General features: G+C 43.6%; 1 protein-coding gene across 11 annotated transcripts in view; it reads left to right on the top strand.

The window, feature by feature from the left end:
* The window catches only part of kmt2ca (lysine (K)-specific methyltransferase 2Ca), a 351,109-nt gene extending 335,895 nt beyond the window's left edge, over positions 1-15,214 (top strand). For 9 of the 11 annotated variants that reach the window (XM_078232154.1, XM_078232144.1, XM_078232135.1 and 6 more), the window contains 6 exons: positions 978-1,120; positions 1,888-2,056; positions 2,290-2,406; positions 7,219-7,292; positions 9,010-9,118; positions 13,535-15,214. In XM_078232154.1, coding sequence (XP_078088280.1) covers positions 978-1,120; positions 1,888-2,056; positions 2,290-2,406; positions 7,219-7,292; positions 9,010-9,118; positions 13,535-13,627 — 705 coding nt within the window. In that variant the 3' untranslated portion in view covers positions 13,628-15,214. The remainder of the gene's footprint in view (positions 1-977; positions 1,121-1,887; positions 2,057-2,289; positions 2,407-7,218; positions 7,293-9,009; positions 9,119-13,534) is intronic. The other 2 variants (XM_078232119.1, XM_078232113.1) reach the window with 1 other exon arrangement.
* The last annotated feature ends 6,345 nt before the right edge of the window (positions 15,215-21,559 follow it).

Here is a 21,559-nt window from a genome sequence, read left to right as displayed (position 1 = left end):
TACCAAATACATCAGATTTAGGTTAATTTAATCCTCTTGGTTTGATTGATCACCCACTATTTTCAAAGAAATGAAAGCCAAGAAAGTTACAACAGCATGGTTCTCAAATAGGAGATGAAAGCTTTAAATTTCTTATTCTAAAAATCCCGCTGCAGTATTCACTAAAGGTCTTATGTCATGTTTGAGAAACGCATACTGATGTTCTGGCCAAACATTAATTAAGGAACATGGCGGATGTATTCCATTATTTTTCACTTCTAAGAATGTAAAATTCAATTGTAGACTGAAATTATAGGTTTCTAGATGACAGAAAGTTGCTTTTGATCATTAGCTGCATTAGAGACTAATTTGAGGTTTAATATGTGAATTACTAAATTTGTATTTGATTAGATTTTGTCAGTTAAGGTCAAAGTCTTAACCAAAAGACATTTTCTTCAGGCTATTTGCGAACCCCCAGCACTCCCCAAATAACTCGATGGATACATGAACCCGATGACCATTCAGACCAAACTGTCTAGAAACTGTTCAGTTTCTGGTTTATATTGAAGAAAGCTATTTTTGATGCATTTTTATATTAGATAACGAAAGCCTTTCACCATAAAAGGACGAGTGCTCTATATTGAGCAGATAAGAGGGAAACCTCCCATTGTTGGAAGGGCTCCGATTTCAAGTGATTGGTCAAAGAAAGACAGGCTGATGTATGGAAAAATGAATGGTTAGAATCTGGAATGCACGGCCTGAGAATGTGGCGGAGGCAGATTCAATCATGTCTTTCAACATGGAATTGGAACTAAAGCCGAACATTGTCAGGGCTGCAAGGAAATGTGGGACTAGCTGAATTGCTCTCGCAGAGAGCTGGCACTGACCTGATGGGCTGAAAGGCCTCCTGTGTTGTAATCATTCTTTGCTTCCCTGCTACTTGAGTGGGAGTTGGTTGAGTTTGTGCACCTGGTGTTGATTTAATTTTTTAATTGCAGCTACCTGGAGTAGAGAACTGTGAAAACTACACTTTTCGATATGGTCGCAACCCATTGATGGAGCTTCCACTTGCAATAAATCCTTCAGGTAGCGCCCGATCTGAACCCAAGATGAGTACCCATGTCAAGAGGTTTGTGTTAAGGTATTTTTGTTTTCAACTTCACGTAGTTGTAGGGTTGCAGGTTGCATTGCTTGCTTTGCTGTCTAATGTCGTGCCTACTGTTTACTAAGTGGTGCAACAATAAAATGCAAATTATTGACCCATTGCTTTTGTGAATCATCATTTTCAAATATCTACAGTGATGGTTTATCCAATTTCCCCATTCCTTATCGATATGTTACCAAGCTATAAATAGTGCCTTTCCAATATAAAATTGCATAAAGCAGAGAATGAGCTTTTTGTTTTGGCTCACTGTGCCTGTATAAGTTCCATACTGGAGTATAACTCTTGTACCATTCCTGCTGTGATTTACTACTTCATGTATTTATCTAAATTCTGCTTTAAGTATTGTCAATCAGTTTTGAAGAGGGCGGGAAAAGAGTTAGACCTAAAACGAAAAGATTTGTAATTGAAATGTCTAATTGGTGCATTATTGTAAACAGCCTCTTCTTTCCTTCAACAAATAAATGTCAAACTGACAGCATTAACTTATTATTCCTAAACTAATGGTTCCAACTGGATTGTTGCACCCTTACTGCTTCCCATAGTTGTATGTCTGTGTCCCTGCTGGTTGAGTTGCTCTGCTTTGCCCATTGTATGTGCTGTATTTCCTTTCACATCTGCTTCCCAAAACTATTTCTGGCTGTTTGCTTCTATTATTCCTATTGACCAAAAGGAACTTCAGAATTTTTTTTTCCTTCCCTCTTTTTTTTGTCTCTCTCTCTCTACTCCGGGCCAAATCCTGCTAGGCCGCACACACTGAACAGTACCAGTACGTCCAAGTCATTTCAGAGCACAGTTACGGGAGAACTGAATGCACCTTATAGCAAGCAATTCGTCCATTCCAAATCCTCTCAGTATCGCAAAATGAAGACCGAATGGAAGATCAACGTGTACCTGGCCCGTTCTCGGATTCAGGTCAGTGGTCTGTTAACAAGAAGTGAAGAGCTTTTTATTCCTCATGTATAGAATAGAAGACTGCAGCTAAGAATGTGTTGTGGTTATTGTGCTCGCAATGGTCTGATGCATTGGAATGACGATGCCTCGAGCCAAAAAGTCCCCCCTCCCCCAAAAAATTCTGCTTTCTTATTCCGAGAGATCTGAATTAGATGAGCTGGAAGAATTTTTAACTGCAGTGATTTTTATTTCAGGGTCTTGGTTTGTATGCTGCCCGAGACATTGAGAAACATACCATGGTCATTGAGTATATTGGAACAATCATCCGTAACGAAGTGGCTAACAGACGGGAGAAACTTTATGAATCACAGGTAATCTATGCACTTGCATGTTCTTATGCAGCTCACTTCTCAACCGATGAACATGGATTAGAAAACAGCTGCATAAATACTTATTCCGTGTTAGATTTTAACAGGGGGATGGCATTTTCTGTTTTCAGTTGGTATGATTAGGTTACTCATATTTGTTCCTCTATCTTAACTAGAACCTGTTCCAACCTTACAAGTTGTATCCTGATGTGCAACCTAATTATAATTCCTTATGTTCCTACAATCTGCAAAGAACGTTTAATCCATCGGTCAGGATTTGAATTTCCACCCCCCCCATCACCACCTCCCCTACCCCTACCACCACCTCCCCTACCCCTCCCACCACCTCCCCTACCCCTCCCACCACCTCCCCTACCCCTCCCACCACCTCCCCTACCCCTCCCACCACCTCCCCTACCCCTCCCACCAACTCCCCTACCCCTACCACCAACTCCCCTACCCCTCCCACCACCTCCCCTACCCCTACCACCTCAAGTTACCACCTCAAGTTACAGCTCACACCAGGATAGATGTGTCCAAAGCACTGAGCTGTAAAAGATTAAACAACTTCACAATTTTACATTGTGTGCTAGATTTACAGAGCAAGTTTACTGTTATATCGCACCTTTCATGACCTCAGCTTGTCCCAAAGTGCTTTACAGTTGATTAAGTACTTTTCTGTTTTAAGTGTGGTCACTGTGTAGGAAATGAAGGATAAGCTCTTGATGTATAATTATGAATAGGTAGCATTGACAATAATGAGCAGCACCAACAGAAATTCCTTCACTCAAAGGGCTGTGAACCTTTGGAATTCTCAACCACATGGTACTTTGGATGTTGTCATTGAGTATATTTATGTCAAAGTTCAATAGATTTTGGGATGCTGAGGAATTCGAGGAATGTGGAAATAGTGCTAGAAGGTGTAGTTGAGACAGTGGTGCAGTGGTTAGCACTGCTGCCTCTCAGCGCCAGGGACCCGGGTTCGATTCCCAGCTTGGGTCACTGTGTGCGGAGTTTGCACATTCTCCCCGTGTCTGCGTGGCTTTCCTCCGGGTGCTCCAACAGTCCAAAAGACGTGCTGGTTAGGTGCATTGGCCGTGTTAAATTCTCCCTCAGTGTACCCGAACAGGTGCCGGAATGTGGCGACTAGGGGATTTTCACAGTAACTTCACTGCAGTGTTAATGTAAGCCCACTTGCAACACTAATAAATAAATGGCAGAGCAGAATTAAAAGGCTAAAATACCTACTCCAGCTCTTGTTTGGTACGTTAGTACATTTTTTGGTGGCACTCCTGCCCAGTTTTCTAATAAACAATATCCCAAAGAGTAAATATAAATATTTACAGGAGAAATATAAAAATAGGAAATGATGGAAGCACTTAGCAGATATTATCTGTGGGGTGGAGTGGATGAGTTTCACGAATGACAGTGTCCATACCTACACCTCTTCCCTTCAGTATGTCTTGCTCTTACCCAAGAGTTTCTGAAAACCAAAACAAATTGCTTTTGTGGGCAAATGTAAATTCCTGCCAAATATTGAGAGGCTGGCTAAGTGAAGAACAGGAATGATGCACAAAGGCACCTCCTCTTCTTTCTCTTACACTGCATTGACACAGAAGTCGGTAAGAATAATTCTGAAGAAAATATCCGAGCGCTTGAGTCTTGTTTAGGTTTGATGATTTATTTGTCACCTAACTTCATTGCAGTGTTAATGTAAGCCTTACTTGTGACACTAATAAACTTTCCTGAGTTGATTAGTTAAGTTTAAAATGGGATAATTGTGGATTGTGCAAAGGTCCACTCTTCAGTCGTTCATCAGGATATCCTGGAAGTTTAGAAATAATTTCCATAATGCTAACATTTTCGGAATAATTTTTGTAATTATTTTCTCGATATCCATTCCACTCTGGAATATAAGGTGTGAGATATTGGTGGGTTTTTTCCAGCGTGAATTAGGTTAAATATAATAAGAAAAATGGTTGTCATTGTTGGAAGCCAACCATCTCAACAAGCAGAATCCTAGCGTATATCATCTACAAGATACACTGTGCTGAACCCATCTTAACAACAACTTCCAAATCCATGATTTCTATCACCTAGAAGAACAAGAGCAGCAGGTGCATGGGGAACACCATTTCCCACAAGTTCCCCTTGAAGTCCCACACCATGTGACTTGGAACTGTATCCCGATTCATTTATCATCACTTGAGTCAAAATCCTGGAACTCCCTACCTAACAGCACTCAGTGTACCTACACTATATAGAAGCTAGCCTCCACCCTCTCAAAGCCAATTAAGGATGGCCAATAAAGGCTGCCCTTGTCAGCAGTGCCCACATCCCATGAACGAATACAGAAAGTTAATTAATTTTAATGAACAGAAAACCCTGGAGGACCTACAGACCACCATGCCTGACGTATGCTCTCCCAGTACACACACTTTCCCTTGGAAAGGTTGCTGACAAGTTAACCTTATATGGAAGAATTCTGTGTTCCCGGGAGAAACCCTGTCAAACAGCATCAATTGCCTTGTAAATATTGTCTCTTATGGCATTTTCAGATATCTCAAAGTGCAGTGAATATACTTCAAAGTCTATTTACTGCTATGTGATATGGCCAATTGGTGTCCACATCAGTGAGTTAACAGCCAGTCTGCTTCTTGTAATCCTAGTTGATGTAGGGGGACCGTTAGCCACAGAATAGATTCCTGTATTTCTCTTGGAATACTGCATTGGGATATTTAACATCCACATGAACTATGAGGATAAGCAGGTGACATGATGACATTTGTATTACTGTAACACACCCTCAGTATTATTTATAATGCAGTGTCAACCAGTGGTCATGTCCTGTGCCTATATTCTTAGAAATGAGAAGTGAGAGGGGAGAAAGAAAAAGTAATAGCTGAAAATGAGTGCTGTACTTTTAATATTATTGACATCATCTGTCAGCTCCCTCTACAGAAAGATTTTAAAATATCTAACTTCCAAAAACCTTTAATTCCCAACAGAACACTCCTCCAGTTGCCTGTGCTAATTCGATTATTAATTCATCTGCACCAGGCAAGCACATTAAAGTGATTTTTTGACTTCAAAGAGAGCAGCCATTAACTGCTTTGTGATTGTCATCAGCTTTATATCACTGGCTTATGTTCCAAGCTAAAATACACTGGGGAAATCTTTTGCCCCAGTGGAAAACATAGATAGATCCATCACAGTTAAGATAAGCAAAGAGATTTGCTCCCATTCTTCCGTGGAGCCAGATACTTATTCCCCTCACAGCATCCTTTTTGAAAGACTTCAGTGCATTACTGCAACGGCCTTATCTCGAAGCCGCTTTGTTCACTGCATGACTGCCGTCATCTTGGTGCCAGCTTACACCAGTGCTCTCTGTTCTGTACTTGGGGTTTAGCTTGAAGTTTATTTTTCCCATGCGGATGGAGAAATGCAGTGAGAGTTACCAGGATATTGTCCACATTAAACAGAACAGAGGGCTTTCTCTTCGCACTGCAAGCCTTGTAACATATGTTGAGCTTACTTTGCCTGCTTGGAAGTTTCTACAATAGTAGTAGCTCAAAATTCTGTCTTGTTTTTGTACATTTCTCACAGTAGCGAACTCATGTTGTAGCAAAAGAATTGTAAGGTATGAGTCAATGTAATTTCCATCCTTGTTTTCAAACTCCTCCATGATTGTACTGTCCCCTTTCTCAGGAACCTCCTCCAGCCTTACAGAATCGCTGCACTTTTTTGGTTCCTTATTGCTCACCATTAGTGATCAGATCTTTCGCTATCCAGGCCCTAAGTGCTGGAACTCCCTCCCTAAATCTCTGCACTTCTGGCCTCCTTTAAAATGGAAAATAACGTGGAAACGTGAGGTTATCCATTTTGAGAGGAAAAGCAGCCTATTTATTAAATGGCGAGATGTTGGGAAGTGTTGATGTCCAAAAGGATCTGGGTGTTCTGATTAATGAATTGCTGAAAGCTAACATACAGGGGCAGCAGGCAATTGACCTTTCTCGTGAGAGCATGAGAGTAAAGGCTTAAAAAGGTCTTGTTGTGGGTTGTCCTATGAGAAGAGACTAAGGAGACTGGAACTGTATTCTCCAGAGTTTAGAAAAACGAGAGGTGAATTCATTGAAAAATGCAAAATCCTAACAGGGCTGGGCAGGGTAGATGCAGGATTAGTATTTCCCCTGAATGGGGGGGTGCTCGAGAGCAGGAACACAGTCTCAGAATAAGAGGCCATTATGGATTGAGATGAGGAGGAACTTCTCCACTCTGAAGATTGGGAATATGTGGAATTCTCTGCCCTAGAGAGCTGTGGAGGTTCGGTCATCGAGTGTCTTCCAGACAGAGATCGATAGATCTCCAGATAGAATGGCTCGAGGGGCCAAATGACCAACTGCTACTCCTGTTTTCTATGTTTCAGTGTCCTTGACCAAACTTCTGGTCATCTGTCCTAATCTCCTGAGGTGGATCAGCAAATTTTGTTCGATAACACTCTCGGTAAACACCTTGATGTGGAATTGCCGGCATTGGACTGGGGTGGGCACAGTAAGTAGTCTCACAACACCAGGTTAAAGTCCAACAGGTTTATTTGGTAGCATGAGCTTTTGGAGCGCCGCTCCTTCATCATTCACCTGATGAAGGAGCAGTGCTCCAAAAGCTCGTGCTACCAAATAAACTGTTGGACTTTAACCTGGCGTTGTGAGACTACTTATTGTTAGACACCTTGGGATGGCTTACTGCATAAAATGCACTATATAAATTCAAATTGTATGTAGAACCTCAACTTATTCTTTTTTGCCCTGTTCATAGAACCGTGGAGTGTATATGTTTCGCATTGACAGTGATCATGTTATTGACGCAACATTGACGGGAGGCCCTGCAAGGTAGGTGTTTTGGAGTGAGTCACTATCCCCTTCATGTTGGCTTGGCAATCTTGGACTTGGAACGGCTATATCTTTCTCTCTCTCTCTCTTTCACTAATTGCCAACATTCTTCAGGGTATTCAGTGTGCAGTAGTTTGTGAGTGCTCTGAATGCATTTGTGTGAGTTACATATTTTTATTGAAATATTGATGCTGCCCTTTCCTTCATTCAGGCCTTGTAAACATCATGCAGTATTTTACAATAAGCCCACTTATAAAGTAGTAACTCCGTCAACATTTGTGTGCCTGCCATACTATAGCCTTAAAATAAAATTACATGTTGTCTGTAAGCTCCTCAAAACTGGAGAAAGTACAGTATCACTAATGAAAAAGAAATGGAACCTCTTTCGTTTTTAACCTGCATAAGAAAAGTCAGGACAAGTATTAGGTGGGATTCAACACAAAGGTTGTGAAACAGGAATCCTCTATTCCACTGGCATCCCATCTTTACAAACATTAATGGAAAAGCTTAACCTGGAGGAATGGACTATATTACTGGTCCAAAACCATTGAGAGCTTCACTTTAATCAGCTGGATAGTAGAGTTTAGTTGGTGGAGCTCGTATTGCTAACTGCCTGGGACCGTGAGACCCAGTTTACCTCGTCTCCTAGATATGAAGGGATCTCTCGATCCTCGTGGCCTCTCGGACTCGGGATTGCTGCCCAGGTTATCTGCCTGGGTCTTCAATAATAATTCGCCTGCCCTACTGCCACTTCCCTGTTTTCTAGTCACCATTAGAGGCTTCAGTCTGCTTTCATTATGGCCTTGGCTCCTGAACGCTGCAGCTCACCAGTGTCAGACTTGTGCTGCCGCTCCTTGCTGCTGCCCTGCTCTCTCTCCCACTTTCTTTTTCTCTCTCTCCACAAGGCTTAAGGTCCTGCTTTCCCCTCCCCCCCCACCCCCCCCCCCCCCCCCCCCCCCCCCACCCTTTCAGCCCCTGCAAGGGCCTACACTCTGCCTCTTCCTCCAGCTCACCCTCTGGGATCCAGGCTCTGCCCCTTCCTTCAGGCCACACTCAAAACTCTTGCCCCCAGGAAGGCCCACAGGGTTGAGGTCCCTGTCTGGCATCCTCTCAGGCAGGCAAATTCTTTCCACCAGGGATCCAAGGCCTCATGGGGAATTCCCCTCAGTGGTGAGGCTCCAGGATCCAGGCCACGCTGAGGTGGGAAATCAGGAGAGTGAGTTTCCTGCTCACCTCCTTCAGATTGTCCCAAAACTTGAGTTAACAAAAGTAGAAACGTTCCTAACTAACACCGATTGGGCTTCAAGTTTATTTAGGGGTTTGTCCTAAATCTGAGGCTAACTTCCTCTCCTTTCTGACTTTGTTCTCTCAACATTAATGTGGACGCCGTACTTCTGTAAAAGAAGAGCGCCCTAATGGCTTTTATCTCATTGGGTCACCCGATTCTTTTATATAAATCTCCCACTATGTGGAGAACTGGGTTTTATTAATGAGTCCCCTGGTTCTATTTAAATTCTATTAAAAACTTAGCAAAGTTCAGTCCACAGTTTAAAGAAAGGACACAAAAGAACCAGCCAGCTTGAAGCTCCAGCCACTAAAATTGCAGCAACCTGATTAATATTTTTGTGAGCTATTATTACTGAGGCAGCTTGAATTTTGTCTTTCATATTCATACAATAATTTCCAGCGATCTGACGTGCTTTGTAATCTCTTTTAGATACATTAATCATTCCTGTGCACCAAATTGTGTGGCTGAGGTGGTGACATTTGAGAAAGGACACAAAATAATCATCAGCTCCAACCGAAGGATCCAGAAGGGAGAGGAGGTGGGTCCGATTTTGTCAGCAAAATGTGACATTAGGATTGTTTTAAGTCCTCTACTGTGCGTAACACTGACTAATGCTTACCAGAAACAAACTACAGTCAGCAAATGCTGTATTTACATTAGCTTCTACAGGTAACTAACTAACTGTAATGAAATTAAACATCATTTCCCTTCCTAATGGCAAATGGACTCAAGAAGGTGGCTCAGCACCTCCTTCTCAAGGGCAATTAGGGTTGGGAAATAAATGCTGGCTTTTTTAAATTCTATTTTGGGGTATGGGCGTCGCTAGCTGGCTAGCATTTATTGCCCATCCCTAGTTGCCCAAGGGCAGTTGCAAGTCAACCACATTGCTAACCAAGAGCTGGAATAGAAGATGCCCACATTCCAAGAAATAATTTTTAAAAATCATTAGTTATTCTGGAGAAGGACCTAGAGAAACAGAAAATAAAAAGGACCAAATTCTGAGTTACACTTGTTTTTATTCAGCTGTGAGTTGAAAATTGTATTTGGTAAGGGCAGAGCTAGTCCAGGGTAAGGAAAGGCCTTTAGTCCCTTTGAGCGCACTCCGCCCAGAGTCCATTCTATCGTGGCTTCCCCTAATTTAAACACTGATGTCTAGCTTCTCCTGTTAACCTTTTACTTTTGCTGGGCATTGTCTTGTACTTAAAATAAATATCTTCTCTCAGCATCAAAATGAAGCTAACTGGAAAATATTGGCTTGGGCGGGGGTGAAGGGAAGACTTCAGTCAAGAACAAGGAAAATCATTGGAATCATCTTGAGTAGTCCTTATATTCTTATTTTTCTGTTATTCCCATTACTTCAGGAGTAAATGGCATGAATACCGGTGTCCTAAAAAGTAATCCTGATTACACTTTATGTCTTACTAAATTGATACAATTTTTTGAGGAAGTAACAAGGAGGATTGATGAGGGTGCTGCAGTGGGATGTTATCTACATGAATTTTGGTACGGCATTTGGCAACGTCCCACATGGCAGAAAAGTAAGATCCCATGGGATACAAGAATGTGGCGAATAGGATCCAAAATTCAGGGATAGGAAATAAAGGGCAATAGTCGATGAATTTTTTTGCGAAAGTGGTGTTTTTTTTAATTCATTTTACGGGATGTAGGCATCGCTGCCTGGGCACCGCATTTATTACCCATCCCAAATTGTCCTCCACCTGAGAGGGCAGTGGAGAGTCAACCACAGTGCTGTGGGTCTGGAGTCACATGTAGGCCAGACCAGGTAAGGACGGTTGATTTCCTTCCCTAAAGGACATTAGTGAACCAGATGGGTTTTTACAACAATCGACAATGGTTTCATGGTCATCAGTAGACTTTTAATTCCAGATTTTTACTGAATTCAATCTTCACCATCTGCCATGGTGGGATTTGAACCTGTGTCCCCAGAGCACTACGCTGGGTCTCTGGATTCTAGTCTAGTGACAATACCACTATGCCACTGCCTCCACAGAGCTCAGTGTTCGGACCCTTGTTGTTCGTTGTATATATTAAAACTTTGGTTTCAGATGTGGGAAGCATTATTGGGAAATTTGCAGATAACACAAACATTGTCCACATAGTTAATAGCGAAGAGGATAGCTGTCGACTCCAGAATTATATCAATGGTTTGAGTGGGCCGAGAAGTGACAAATGGAATTCAATCTGGAGAATGTTGAGAGGGGTTGAGGAAGTGAAAGACTTTAGAGTTCATGTTCACAGGTCCCTGAAGGTGGCAAGGCAGGTGGATAAAGTGGTAAAGGAAGCACATGGAATGCTTTCCTTTATTGGATGAGATATTGAAGACAAAAGCAGAGGTGTAATGCTGAAACTGCATAAAATGGTGAAATCACAAGAGAAGATGCTGATGAGCTCAACAAGTCTGGCAGCATCTGGGGAGAGAAACAGAGTTAATGTTTCTGATCTAAAGAGTTTCTGATCTTAGAGTATAAGAGTTGGGGTCTGATGTTGCAGATGTATAGAACGTTGGTTCGGCCGCATTTGGAATACTGCGTCCAGTTCTGGTCGCCACACTACCAGAAGGACGTGGAGGCTTTGGAGAGAGTACAGAGGAGGTTTACCAGGATGTTGCCTGGTATGGAGGGGCTTGGTTATGAGGAGAGATTGGGGAAACTGGGGTTGTTCTCCTTGGAAACACGGAGGATGAGGGGAGACTTAATAGAGGTGTATAAAATTATGAAAGGCATAGATAGGGTGAACGGTGGGAAGCTTTTCCCCGGGTCGGTGGTGACGTTCACGAGGGGTCATAGGTTCAAGGTGAAGAGGGGGAGGTTTAACACAGATATCAGAAGGACATATTTCACACAGAGGGTCGTGGGGGCCTGGAATGTGTTGCCGGGCAAGGTGGTGGAGGCGGACACACTGGGAACGTTTAAGACTTATCTAGACAGCTATATGAACGGAGTGGGAATGGAGGGATACAAAAGAGTGGTCTAGTTTGGACCAGGGAGCGGCGCGGTCTAATTGTTCCTTGTTTCTCGTTTCAAGGCTTCATCTATGATCATCTTGCTGGTGCCAGTACAGAGCGAGACTGCGGATAGTTGGGAACCTGTCTCGGGGGCAGGGAATTCATATGGTGTTCGTGGAAGTGGAAATGACTAGGGTTGGGAAGCATTTTCCGATCAGGGCCAGTGTGATCTCCTGGACTCGTTTCGATCGCCTCAGGGGGTCGGAGAGGAATTTCCCAGATTTTTTTTCCCCATATTGGCCCTGGGGTTTTCACTCTGGGTTTTCGCCTCTCCCTGGAGATCACATGGTCTGGAATGGCGGGGTGGGGGTGAGTTAATAGGTTGTGATGAACAAAGCATCGAAGCTGTGAGGGACAGCTCGGTGGATAGGATATTGGTATGTAGATAGGCTGGAAAATTGGGCGGGGATCCTGGATTCAGGATTCAATCCTGGACCGGGGAGCGGCGCGGGCTTGGAGGGCCGAAGGGCCTGTTCCTGTGCTGTATTGTTCTTTGTTCTAAATGATCCTTCTACAGAACTGAGGCAAGGTAGAAATGTACAGATTTATACAGTTCGACATCTTGCTCTCACACCCACATGCCCATCCTTGGCCTGCTGCAACGCTCCAGTAAGGCCCAACACAAACTGGAGGAGCAGCATCTCATCTTCCGATTAAGCTCATTACAACCTTCTGGGCTCAGCACTGAGTTCCACAACAGTAGGTTCCCCCACCCCACCCATAGTTTGTTTGTTTTTCAGCTCCCTATCCTGCCTCAACACAACCTCACCCGTCCCCCATATGGCCCTTGTTGTTCAGTTTTGCTCCCATGAACACATTCCGCTATTACACATTTTGCCACTGTTAGCACGCTTTATCCCTTAATGGCACCATTAACTCTCCACTTCGTCTAATATCCAGGGCCAATTTGTCCATAATCTCCTTTTCCCTGACCTATCCCTGGTCGTCTATTCTGCTCCTTAATCCCATGTATTTACCCCACCAATCCCTGTATCCTAAGACACTAAAGGGAAATTTAACATTACCAATGCACCTAACCCGCACATCTTTGGACTGTGGGAGGAAACTGGAGCACCCGGAGGAAACCCACACGGACACAGGGAGAATGTGCAGATTCTGCATTGACAGTGACCCAAGGCCAGAATTGAACCTGGGACCCTGGCACTGAGGGGCAGTGGTGCTAACCACTGTGCCACCGTGCTGCCATAGAACAAATGGGTAAAGAATTAAAACTGAAACTTTACTTAGGAAAAAACATTTTAAATTTACTGTTAACATTATACACTCCAAGGCTGAGAGAGCGAACCATCCTCCTGACGTAATGATAATAGTGACCACGCCAGGTAAAGTACTCTGCGTCATGCGCGCCCTCTTGCCACAAGAGCTGCAGTCGATAAAGAAGGTTGCCCACAGCCACTACCTCAAGACAACTAGAGACAGACAGTAAATATGTTCTTATCATCGTAACCAACATCTTACAGCAAAATGTCACTTTAATCCTGCAATTTAATTCTGTAAAGTGCAGAAAACGCTCAGCCATTTCACAGCTTCATTGTTAGCTTTCAAGTAAATAAATACTGTGTTTGGTGCTGCATCTTTTATTACGATGTAATAAAACCAAAGTTATATAACTGCACAATTGGTTATTATCTGAGGCTTTCAAACTGCCTTTCCTTTCATCTCAAATACCTGTCTTGGGAAATGTGATCAAGAGCTGCGGATGTGATTTTTTTCTGTGAATTGTAAGTGTTATAGTGGAAGTTATTGCCAAAGTAAACACGGGACTGCTGGAATTTGCTTACTTTTCAATTCTAACTCTGTACTGTGGTCTGGTCCATGATGGAGGTGGAATGTGTTTTTAAGCCTTTTGAAGTTTTCGGTCGCTGTTTTTCTAACCCAGTCACTGACGAGGAACCCTCTCTGTTGCAGCTGTCCTACGACTATAAGTTTGACTTTGAAGATGACCAGCACAAGATCCCGTGCCACTGTGGAGCTGTAAACTGCCGCAAATGGATGAACTAAGCGCATTCCTTGCAATATTTCTGGGGTTGCTTGTCCCTGGGAAGAGATGCTTAACAGATTTTTGTTATTTAAAAAAGAAAATATATAAGCCTGGAGCTCACAAATGATTTTCCTCGACTCCAGCAGCAGCACAGAGTTCTGTAACAAGCATAAACTGAAAGACTCGGCGGAGTCGCCAGTCATCCCACCTGTTTATTTATAACGCAGGTGGAAGCAGATTACTAAATGGTCTAGCACTGGAGTCACTGTCCTGTATCGACTAAACATGAGAAATGATTTTTACTTGGAAAAGAACCAACAGCTGACCTGCTTTCAGGTAGGGATAGGCACTTATGAATGTAGGACTGAATTCACCAGCTAGGGGAAGGATCAACAGTGCTGGCCACAGCCTTATTTGTAAGGGGCAGGCCCTCTAGTATAAAAAATAAATAAATAATTAAAAGTAGACACCACTGAACAAGGAATGTACTGAGATTACTTCCTTAGGGATACAGCTAAGGGAAATAACTTGCACTAAAAAAAACATTTAAAATACTTGATTCCATGAGTCAGTTTATTGTAGTTTTTTGATTTCTGTATGATAAAAGAGAAACATTTTTGTATTTATTGGATAAGTGAATGAAGCTATTTTTAAAAATAAACGTAGAAGAAAGCCAGGCTGCTGCTGTTACCTGCAGATATAAAAAAAACCCTGTTACTTTGTACAAAATGTAAATAGAGTGAGGAATAAACAGTATAAAAAAAAACAAATGACCAAATGCTACCTGACACTGCAGCCGTTTGCTTTCAGTGGAGTCCTCTGAGTCAGGTTACATGGCATATTAACCAACTGTGAATTAGGTTCAACACCACACCCAGGTAGTGGCAAGGAGCCCCTTTAGCAAACTTAGATGTAAAGGTAGAGAGGATTGCTGACGCAATACATTCAGCAAAATCATGTAAGGGTTGTAGCCTCAAAAGATAGTTTTTATTTTTAAGCAAAATTATGAGATGTAATTATGCTAACACTGCAGGATTTTTGACAATTAGGGTTTTGGAATAAATGAGAAAAAAAATAGGCACAAAAATAATATTTGTATGGATTGTTTTTGTTTACATTTCTTTAAACAAACACTGTTTTGTGTTGGCTTGTAGAGGTTTAAAATACGCATTTTGAACCGGGTTAGCTTTATTTTGTACTTACAGAAAAGAAATAACTGGTACTGACACTTCACAACTATTAAGTTCAAAATGAAGTTTGTGTGCACATTATCAGTAAACTGTTATATTCAATGAAACGGTCATAAAATTGTAATGTATATGGCATGCTGTATTTTTTACCTGGCACAAGAAATCAAATGTACATAGTTCTTGATAAATAGCTGTATGAATTCGTTTCTTGGATTTTTTTTCTCTTGTACAATAATATTCCAACATCCTACCAGTATTTGTCCTACAGTTTTTCTTCTGTCCTGTACAATAGTATCTAATGTTGGGAAAAAAAGAAGCTTTTTTTTTGAAGTATAAAAGAGTGTTATTGGGTTTTGGAGTTTGTGCAACCAGATTAGATCAGCATTTACAAATAAAATATTTTACATCTATGAATAGAATGCTTTTGTCGTCATGAATGGAACTGTCTTCTCAAGCTTGAGGATATTGATCTTGTTCAGTTGGGAAGGATTGACTACCTCACGTGTTCATACAAGGATTCTTCTCCAAGCCTGCCGAATGCCAAAGGTTAGTCGGTAAGACATTGCGTTCATTCGGACTGGAATCTGGTGGATGCAATGCAACCCAATTCAGAGCGATGGGAGACTTGCTGGGCTGCTGGGTAAAAGATTTAGTGTGGATTAGCATAAAGTAATTCCGATTGGGACCAGGGAATCGGAAAAAGGAAGCAACTATTGAGTGTAATATGCCAATCAGGCAATGAGTTTAAATGAAGGATGCTAAACATGGAAGACGTTATTGTGAATAAATTATAAATTTTTTGTGTTCATTTATGGAATGTGGCCAGCATTTGTTGCCCATCCTGAATTAGAAACATTGGAGCAGGAGTAGGCCATTCAGCCCCTCGAGCCTGCTCTGCCATTTAGCATGGCAGATCGTCTACCCCAAAGCCATCTTCCTCCACTACCCATATCCCTTAATGTCATTGGCAATTGCCTGAGAAGGTGGTAATGAATCATTGCAGTCCACAGGTGTAGGTACAGCCACAGTGCTGTTAGGAAGGGGGTTCCGGGATTTTAACACAGTCACGGTGAAGGAACGGCAATATATTTCCAAGTCAGGATATGACTAGAAGGGGATGTTGTAGGTGGTAGTGTTCCCCTGCGTCTCTGCTGCCCTCCTTATTGATGATAGAGGTTGCAGGTTTGGAAATTCCGTCAAAAGAGCCTTGGCGAGTTGTTGCAATGTAGATGGTACTATTGCCATAAAGCTCCCTGGTCAAGGGGGTGAACGTTTGCATCAATCAAGCAGGCCGCTTTGCCCCGGATGGTCTGGGGTACTTGAGTGTTGTTGGAGCTGCACTCACCCAGGCAAGTGGAGAGTATTCCATCACACTCCAGTCCTGTGCCTTGTAGATGATGAAAAATAACCTAGTTCTGAGCTGCAGTAAGAACAAGAAAAGATATTGGGTTGCATTAGCAGAGTATTGGGGCACAATGAAGAAGGCTCCACTATTTGGATACTATGCTCTTACAGGTAGAGAGGTGCAGTGTGGTTGACTGCTGCCTCACAGCCCCAGGGACCCGGGTTCAATTCCAGCCTTGGTTGGCTGTGTGGAGTTTGCACATTCTCCCTGTCCTGCATGGGTTTCCTCCGGGTACTCCAGTTTCCTCCCACACTCCAAAGATGTGCGGGTTAGGTGGATTGGTCATCCTACATTGACCCTAGTGTCAGGGGGATTAGCAGAGTAAATATGTGCGATTATGGGGATAGGCCCTGGGTGGGATTGTTGTCGGTGCAGGCTCAATGGGCTGAATGGCATCCTTCTGTACAGTAGGGATTCTGACTCTTAAATGCCCCCTGAAATGGCCTGGCAAGTCCCTCAGTTGAAGGGTAATTAGGGATTGGCAATAAATGTTGGCCCAGCCAGCATCACCCACGTCCCAGGAATAAATTTTTAAAAAGATGCGGGCAACCAAGTTCATTGTGTATTGGAAAGTTTACAGAAAGGATTAATAGTGGAACAGGTCTCCAACAAATCCATTGGCAGGATTCCTGCCTAACAGTTCAAGCTGTCCCATTCTGCAGTGTCAAAAGGACCACGGGATCCAAGATTCCTGAAACCAAGACCAGAACTGTAAGCAAAATTTAAAAATACACATCGCAGCCATGTCTCACTCCAGTCCATTCCGGTACTGACTTCAGTATTTTTTGTGGCTGCATTGACACACAACAAATGTCTCAACCTGGCAAAGTTGTACCTAGTTATCTATTTCATTTGAAGAAGGAATCCTTGAACTTGCAGGGGATTTTTCGATCCATCGTCCGAGGAAGTGCTGAATTGGAAGCCGTGATAAGAGTTATGATGGCGTGTGCCATTTGAAGAATACAGGCCAAGTATGCTTTGTCCAAAACCCATTGTCTTTTTGGATTTCAAATATTTTTGGTTTTTGGATACTGCATATGAACTTACATTGCAGTAGCCTCAGCCTAGGCTAGCTATTGTCGAAAGTAAATAAAATGGCAAGAAAAGTAAGATGTATCACAGAATAATAACTACAGGGTGCCAGTAATAAGTTTCTTTTTGACATGTTCATCACAAAAATCGCAACGTAAACAGTTCAGACAAACAACTAAACTAGACTTCCTGCACTGAAGGTCAATGAGGTTCAAAAAAGGTGTGGTTTGGATGTGTTCAGATTATGGATAAAGAATACGCAACCTGGTGTATTATTCCCAAACAATCTTGTATCTTGCCTTGAAGTTCACCAGGAAGCTGCCTGGGGTGGAACATTTAACTTGTGAAGAGAGGTTGCGTAGGCTTGAGTTGTTTTCATTTGAACAGAAAAGACTGAGGGGTGACCTGATTGAGGTGTAGAAGAGTATGAGGGACATGGACAGAGTGGATAAGGAGCCGCTGTTCCCCTTAGTTAAAGGGCAGTCATGAAGGGACATATGTGCAAGGTGAGAGGCAGGAGGTTTAGGGGGGATGCGAGGAATAACTTTAGTACCCAGAGGGTGGTGATGGTCTGGAATACACTGCCCGGGAGGGTGTTAGAGGTGGGTTGCCTCACATTCTTTAAAAATGGATGAGATTTTAGCACATCATAACATTCAAGGCTATGGGCCAAGTGCTGGTAAATGGGGTTAGGTGGGAGGTCAGGTGGTTCTCGCATGTCAGTACAGACTCGATGGGCCTCTTCTGCACTGTATGATGCTGAGATGCTTATGTGCAAACCATCTATTCTGGGCCCTAGGATAATTTTGGAGAAGAATGAGGTAATGTTGGCATAGCTCAGTGGTAGCCCCCTTGTGTCAGTGGATTTTGGGTTCAAGCCCCACTCCAGAGGCTTGACACTTGCCCGCCCGCAGTGTGGAAAGAGTGTTGCGCTGTTGGAGCTGCTGTCTCTTGAGAGAGATGTTAAACCAATGTGCTGAAGCAGGTGTTTTCTGAAGAAGTCATTCCCTTTGCACCTTTATTGACATGTGTCTCAAATCAAATAATCATCATGAAAGAATCACCTACAATGGCTACTCTTCCTGCTCCTGCCCTTACCTCTGGTGTCCTCCAAGGACAGTAAGTAGTCTCACAACACCAGGTTAAAGTCTAACAGGTTTATTTGGCAGCACAAGCTTTCGGAGAGCTGCTCCTTCAGGTGAGTGAGGACTTGTGTTCACAAACAGGGCATATACAGACACAAACTCAATTTACAAGATAATGGTTGGAATGCGAGTCTTTACAGGTAATCAAGTCTTAAAAGTACAGACAATGTGAGTGGAGAGAGGGCCAAGCACAAGTTCAAAAGGTGTGTATTGTCTCCAGCCAGGACAGTAGGTGAGATTTTGCAAGCCCAGGCAAGTCATGGAGTTGACAGAGTGTGAGACATGAATCAAAGATCCCGGTTGAGGCCGTCCTCATGTGTGCGGAACTTGGCTATCAGTTTCTGCTCAGTGATTCTGTGTTGTCGTATGTCGTGAAGGCTGCCTTGGAGAACGCTTACTTGAAGATCAGAGGCCGAATGCCCGTGACTGCCGACGTGTTCCCCAACTGGAAGAGAACATTCTTGCCTGGTGATTGTCGAGCGGTGTTCGATCATCCGTTGTCGTAGCGTCTGCATGGTCTCCCCAATGTACCATGCCTCAGGACATCCTTTCCTGCAGAGTATCAGGTAGACAACATTGGCCGAGTCATAAGAGTATGTACTGTGTACCTGGTGGATGGTGTTCTCATGTGAGAGGTTGGCATCCATGTCGATGATCCGGCACGTCTTGCAGAGGTTGCTGTGGCAGAGCTATGTGGTGTCGTGGTCACTGTTCTCCTGAAAGCTGGGTAGTTTGCTGCAGACAATGCTGTTTGAGGTTGTGCAGTTATTTGAAAGCAAGAATTGAGGGTGTGGGGATGGCCTTGGCGAGATGTTCGTCTTCACTGATGACATGTTGAAGGCTCCAGAGAAGATGTAGCTTCTCCGCTTCGGGGATGTACTGGGTGACGAAGGGTACTCTGTCCGCCGTGTCCTGTGTTTGTCTTCTGAGGAGGTCGGTGCGGTTTTTCGCTGTGGCACATCAGAACTGTCGATCGATGAGTCGAGCGCCATATCCTATTCTTATGAGGGCGTCTTTCAATGTCTGTAGGTGTCTGTTGTGATCCTCCTCATCCGAGCAGATCCTGTGTATTCGGAGGGCTTGTCCGTAGGGGATGGCTTCTTTAACGTGTTTAGGGTGGAAGCTGGAGAAGTGGAAGCATCGTGAGGTTATCCGTGGGCTTGCGATACAGTGAAGTGCTGAGGTGACCGTCCTTGATGGAGATGCGTGTGTCCAAGAATGCAACCGATTCCGGAGAGTAGTCCATGGTGAGTCTGATGGTGGGATGGAACTTGTTGATGTCATCATATAGTTGTTTCAATGATTGTTCGCCATGAGTCCAAAGGAAGAAAATGTCATCGATGTATCTAGTGTATAGCATCGGTTGAAGGTCTTGTGTGGTGAAGAGGTCTTGTTCGAACCTGTGCATAAAGATATTGGCATATTGAGGTGTGAATTTGGTCCCCATGGCTGTTCTGTGTGTCTGGATGAAGAACTGGTTGTTGAAGGTAAAGACATTGTGGTCCAGGATGAAGTGGATGAGTTGGAGATTGGCAGTTGTCGGCGTTGAGTACTGAGGCAGTTGCAGCAATGCCGTCGTCGTGGGGGATGCTGGTGTAGAGTGCTGAGACATCCATTGTGACGAGGAGTGTTCCTGGTTCAACTGCTCCATGTGTGCTGAGTTTCTGTAGGAAGTCCGTAGTGTCAAGACAGAAGTTGAGGTAGAAGCACCGACCTCCTCAGAAGACAAACACGGGACACGGCGGACAGAGTACCCTTCATCATCCAGTACTTCCCCGGAGCGGAGAAGCTACGACATCTTCTCCGGAGCCTTCAACATGTCATCGATGAAGGCGAACATCTCGCCAAGGCCATCCCCACACCCCCACTTCTTGCCTTCAAACAACCGCACAACCTCAAACAGACCATTGTCCGCAGCAAACTACCCAGCCTTCAGGAGAACAGTGACCACAACACCACACAACCCTGCCACAGCAACCTCTGCAAGACGTGCCGGATCATCGACATGGATGCCATGATCTCACGTGAGAATACCATCCACCAGGTACACGGTACATACTCTTGCGCCTCGGCCAACGTTGTTGACCTGATACGCTACAGGAAAGGTATCCGAGGCATGGTACATTGGGGAGACCATGCAGACGTTACGACAATGGATGAATGAACACCGCTCGACAATCACCAGGTAGAGTGTTCCCTTCCAGTCGGGGAACACTTCAGCAGTCACGGGCGTTTCAGCCTCTGATCTTCAGGTAAGCATTCTCCAAGGCGGCATTCACGACACACGACAACGCAGAATCGCTGAACAGAAACTGATAGCCAAGTTCTGCACACGAGGACGGCCTCAACCGGGATCTTGGGTTCATGTCACACTACTGTAACCCCCACGACTTGCCTGGGCTTGCAAAATCTCACTAACTGTCCTGGCTGGAGACAATACACACATCTTTAACCTGTGCTTGGTCCTCTCTCCACTCACATTGTCTGTACCTTTAAGACTTGATTACCTGTAAAGACTCTCATTCCAACCATTATCTTGTAAATTGAGTTTGTGTCGGTATATGCCCTGTTTGTGAACACAAGTCCTCACTCACCTGATGAAGGAGCAGCGCTCCGAAAACTAGAGCTGCCAAATAAACCTGTTGGACTTCAACCTGGTGTTGTGAGATTTCTTACTATGCTTACCCCAGTCCAACACTGGCATCTCCACATCATGTCCTCCAAAGATCCATCTTTGGCTCCCACCTAGTTTTCATTTACTTGTCCCTGGGTCGTGATCTAAGGAAGCAGTATTAGTTTCATATGTACGCTGATGACATCCAGCACAACCTCACTATCACCTCCAGGCTCCCCCATCTGTAAATCAAACTACTGGTCTGACATCCAATTAAATATTGAGAAGACCATTGTCCTTGTCAGTGTTGTTCATTACAAACTCTATTCTCCAGCCATCGACTCCATCCTTCAGCCTGGCAACTGTCTGAGATTGAACAAGACTTTCACAATCTTGATAGCGTATTTGAACCCCAGATGAGTTTCTAATCAGTTACACACACCATCACAAAGATTACCTGTTTACACATCTGTAACTTTACCCTTCAGCTCATCTGCTTTTATAACATCTACACAAGACTAGCCACATCACCTCCCTCCATCCAAAGTTTTGCACCAATGATTTTT

The sequence above is a fragment of the Mustelus asterias genome, chromosome 2, assembly GCF_964213995.1.
Source record: "Mustelus asterias chromosome 2, sMusAst1.hap1.1, whole genome shotgun sequence".
Lineage (NCBI taxonomy): Eukaryota > Metazoa > Chordata > Chondrichthyes > Carcharhiniformes > Triakidae > Mustelus > Mustelus asterias.
This window is presented reverse-complemented; position numbering and strand designations above follow the sequence as displayed.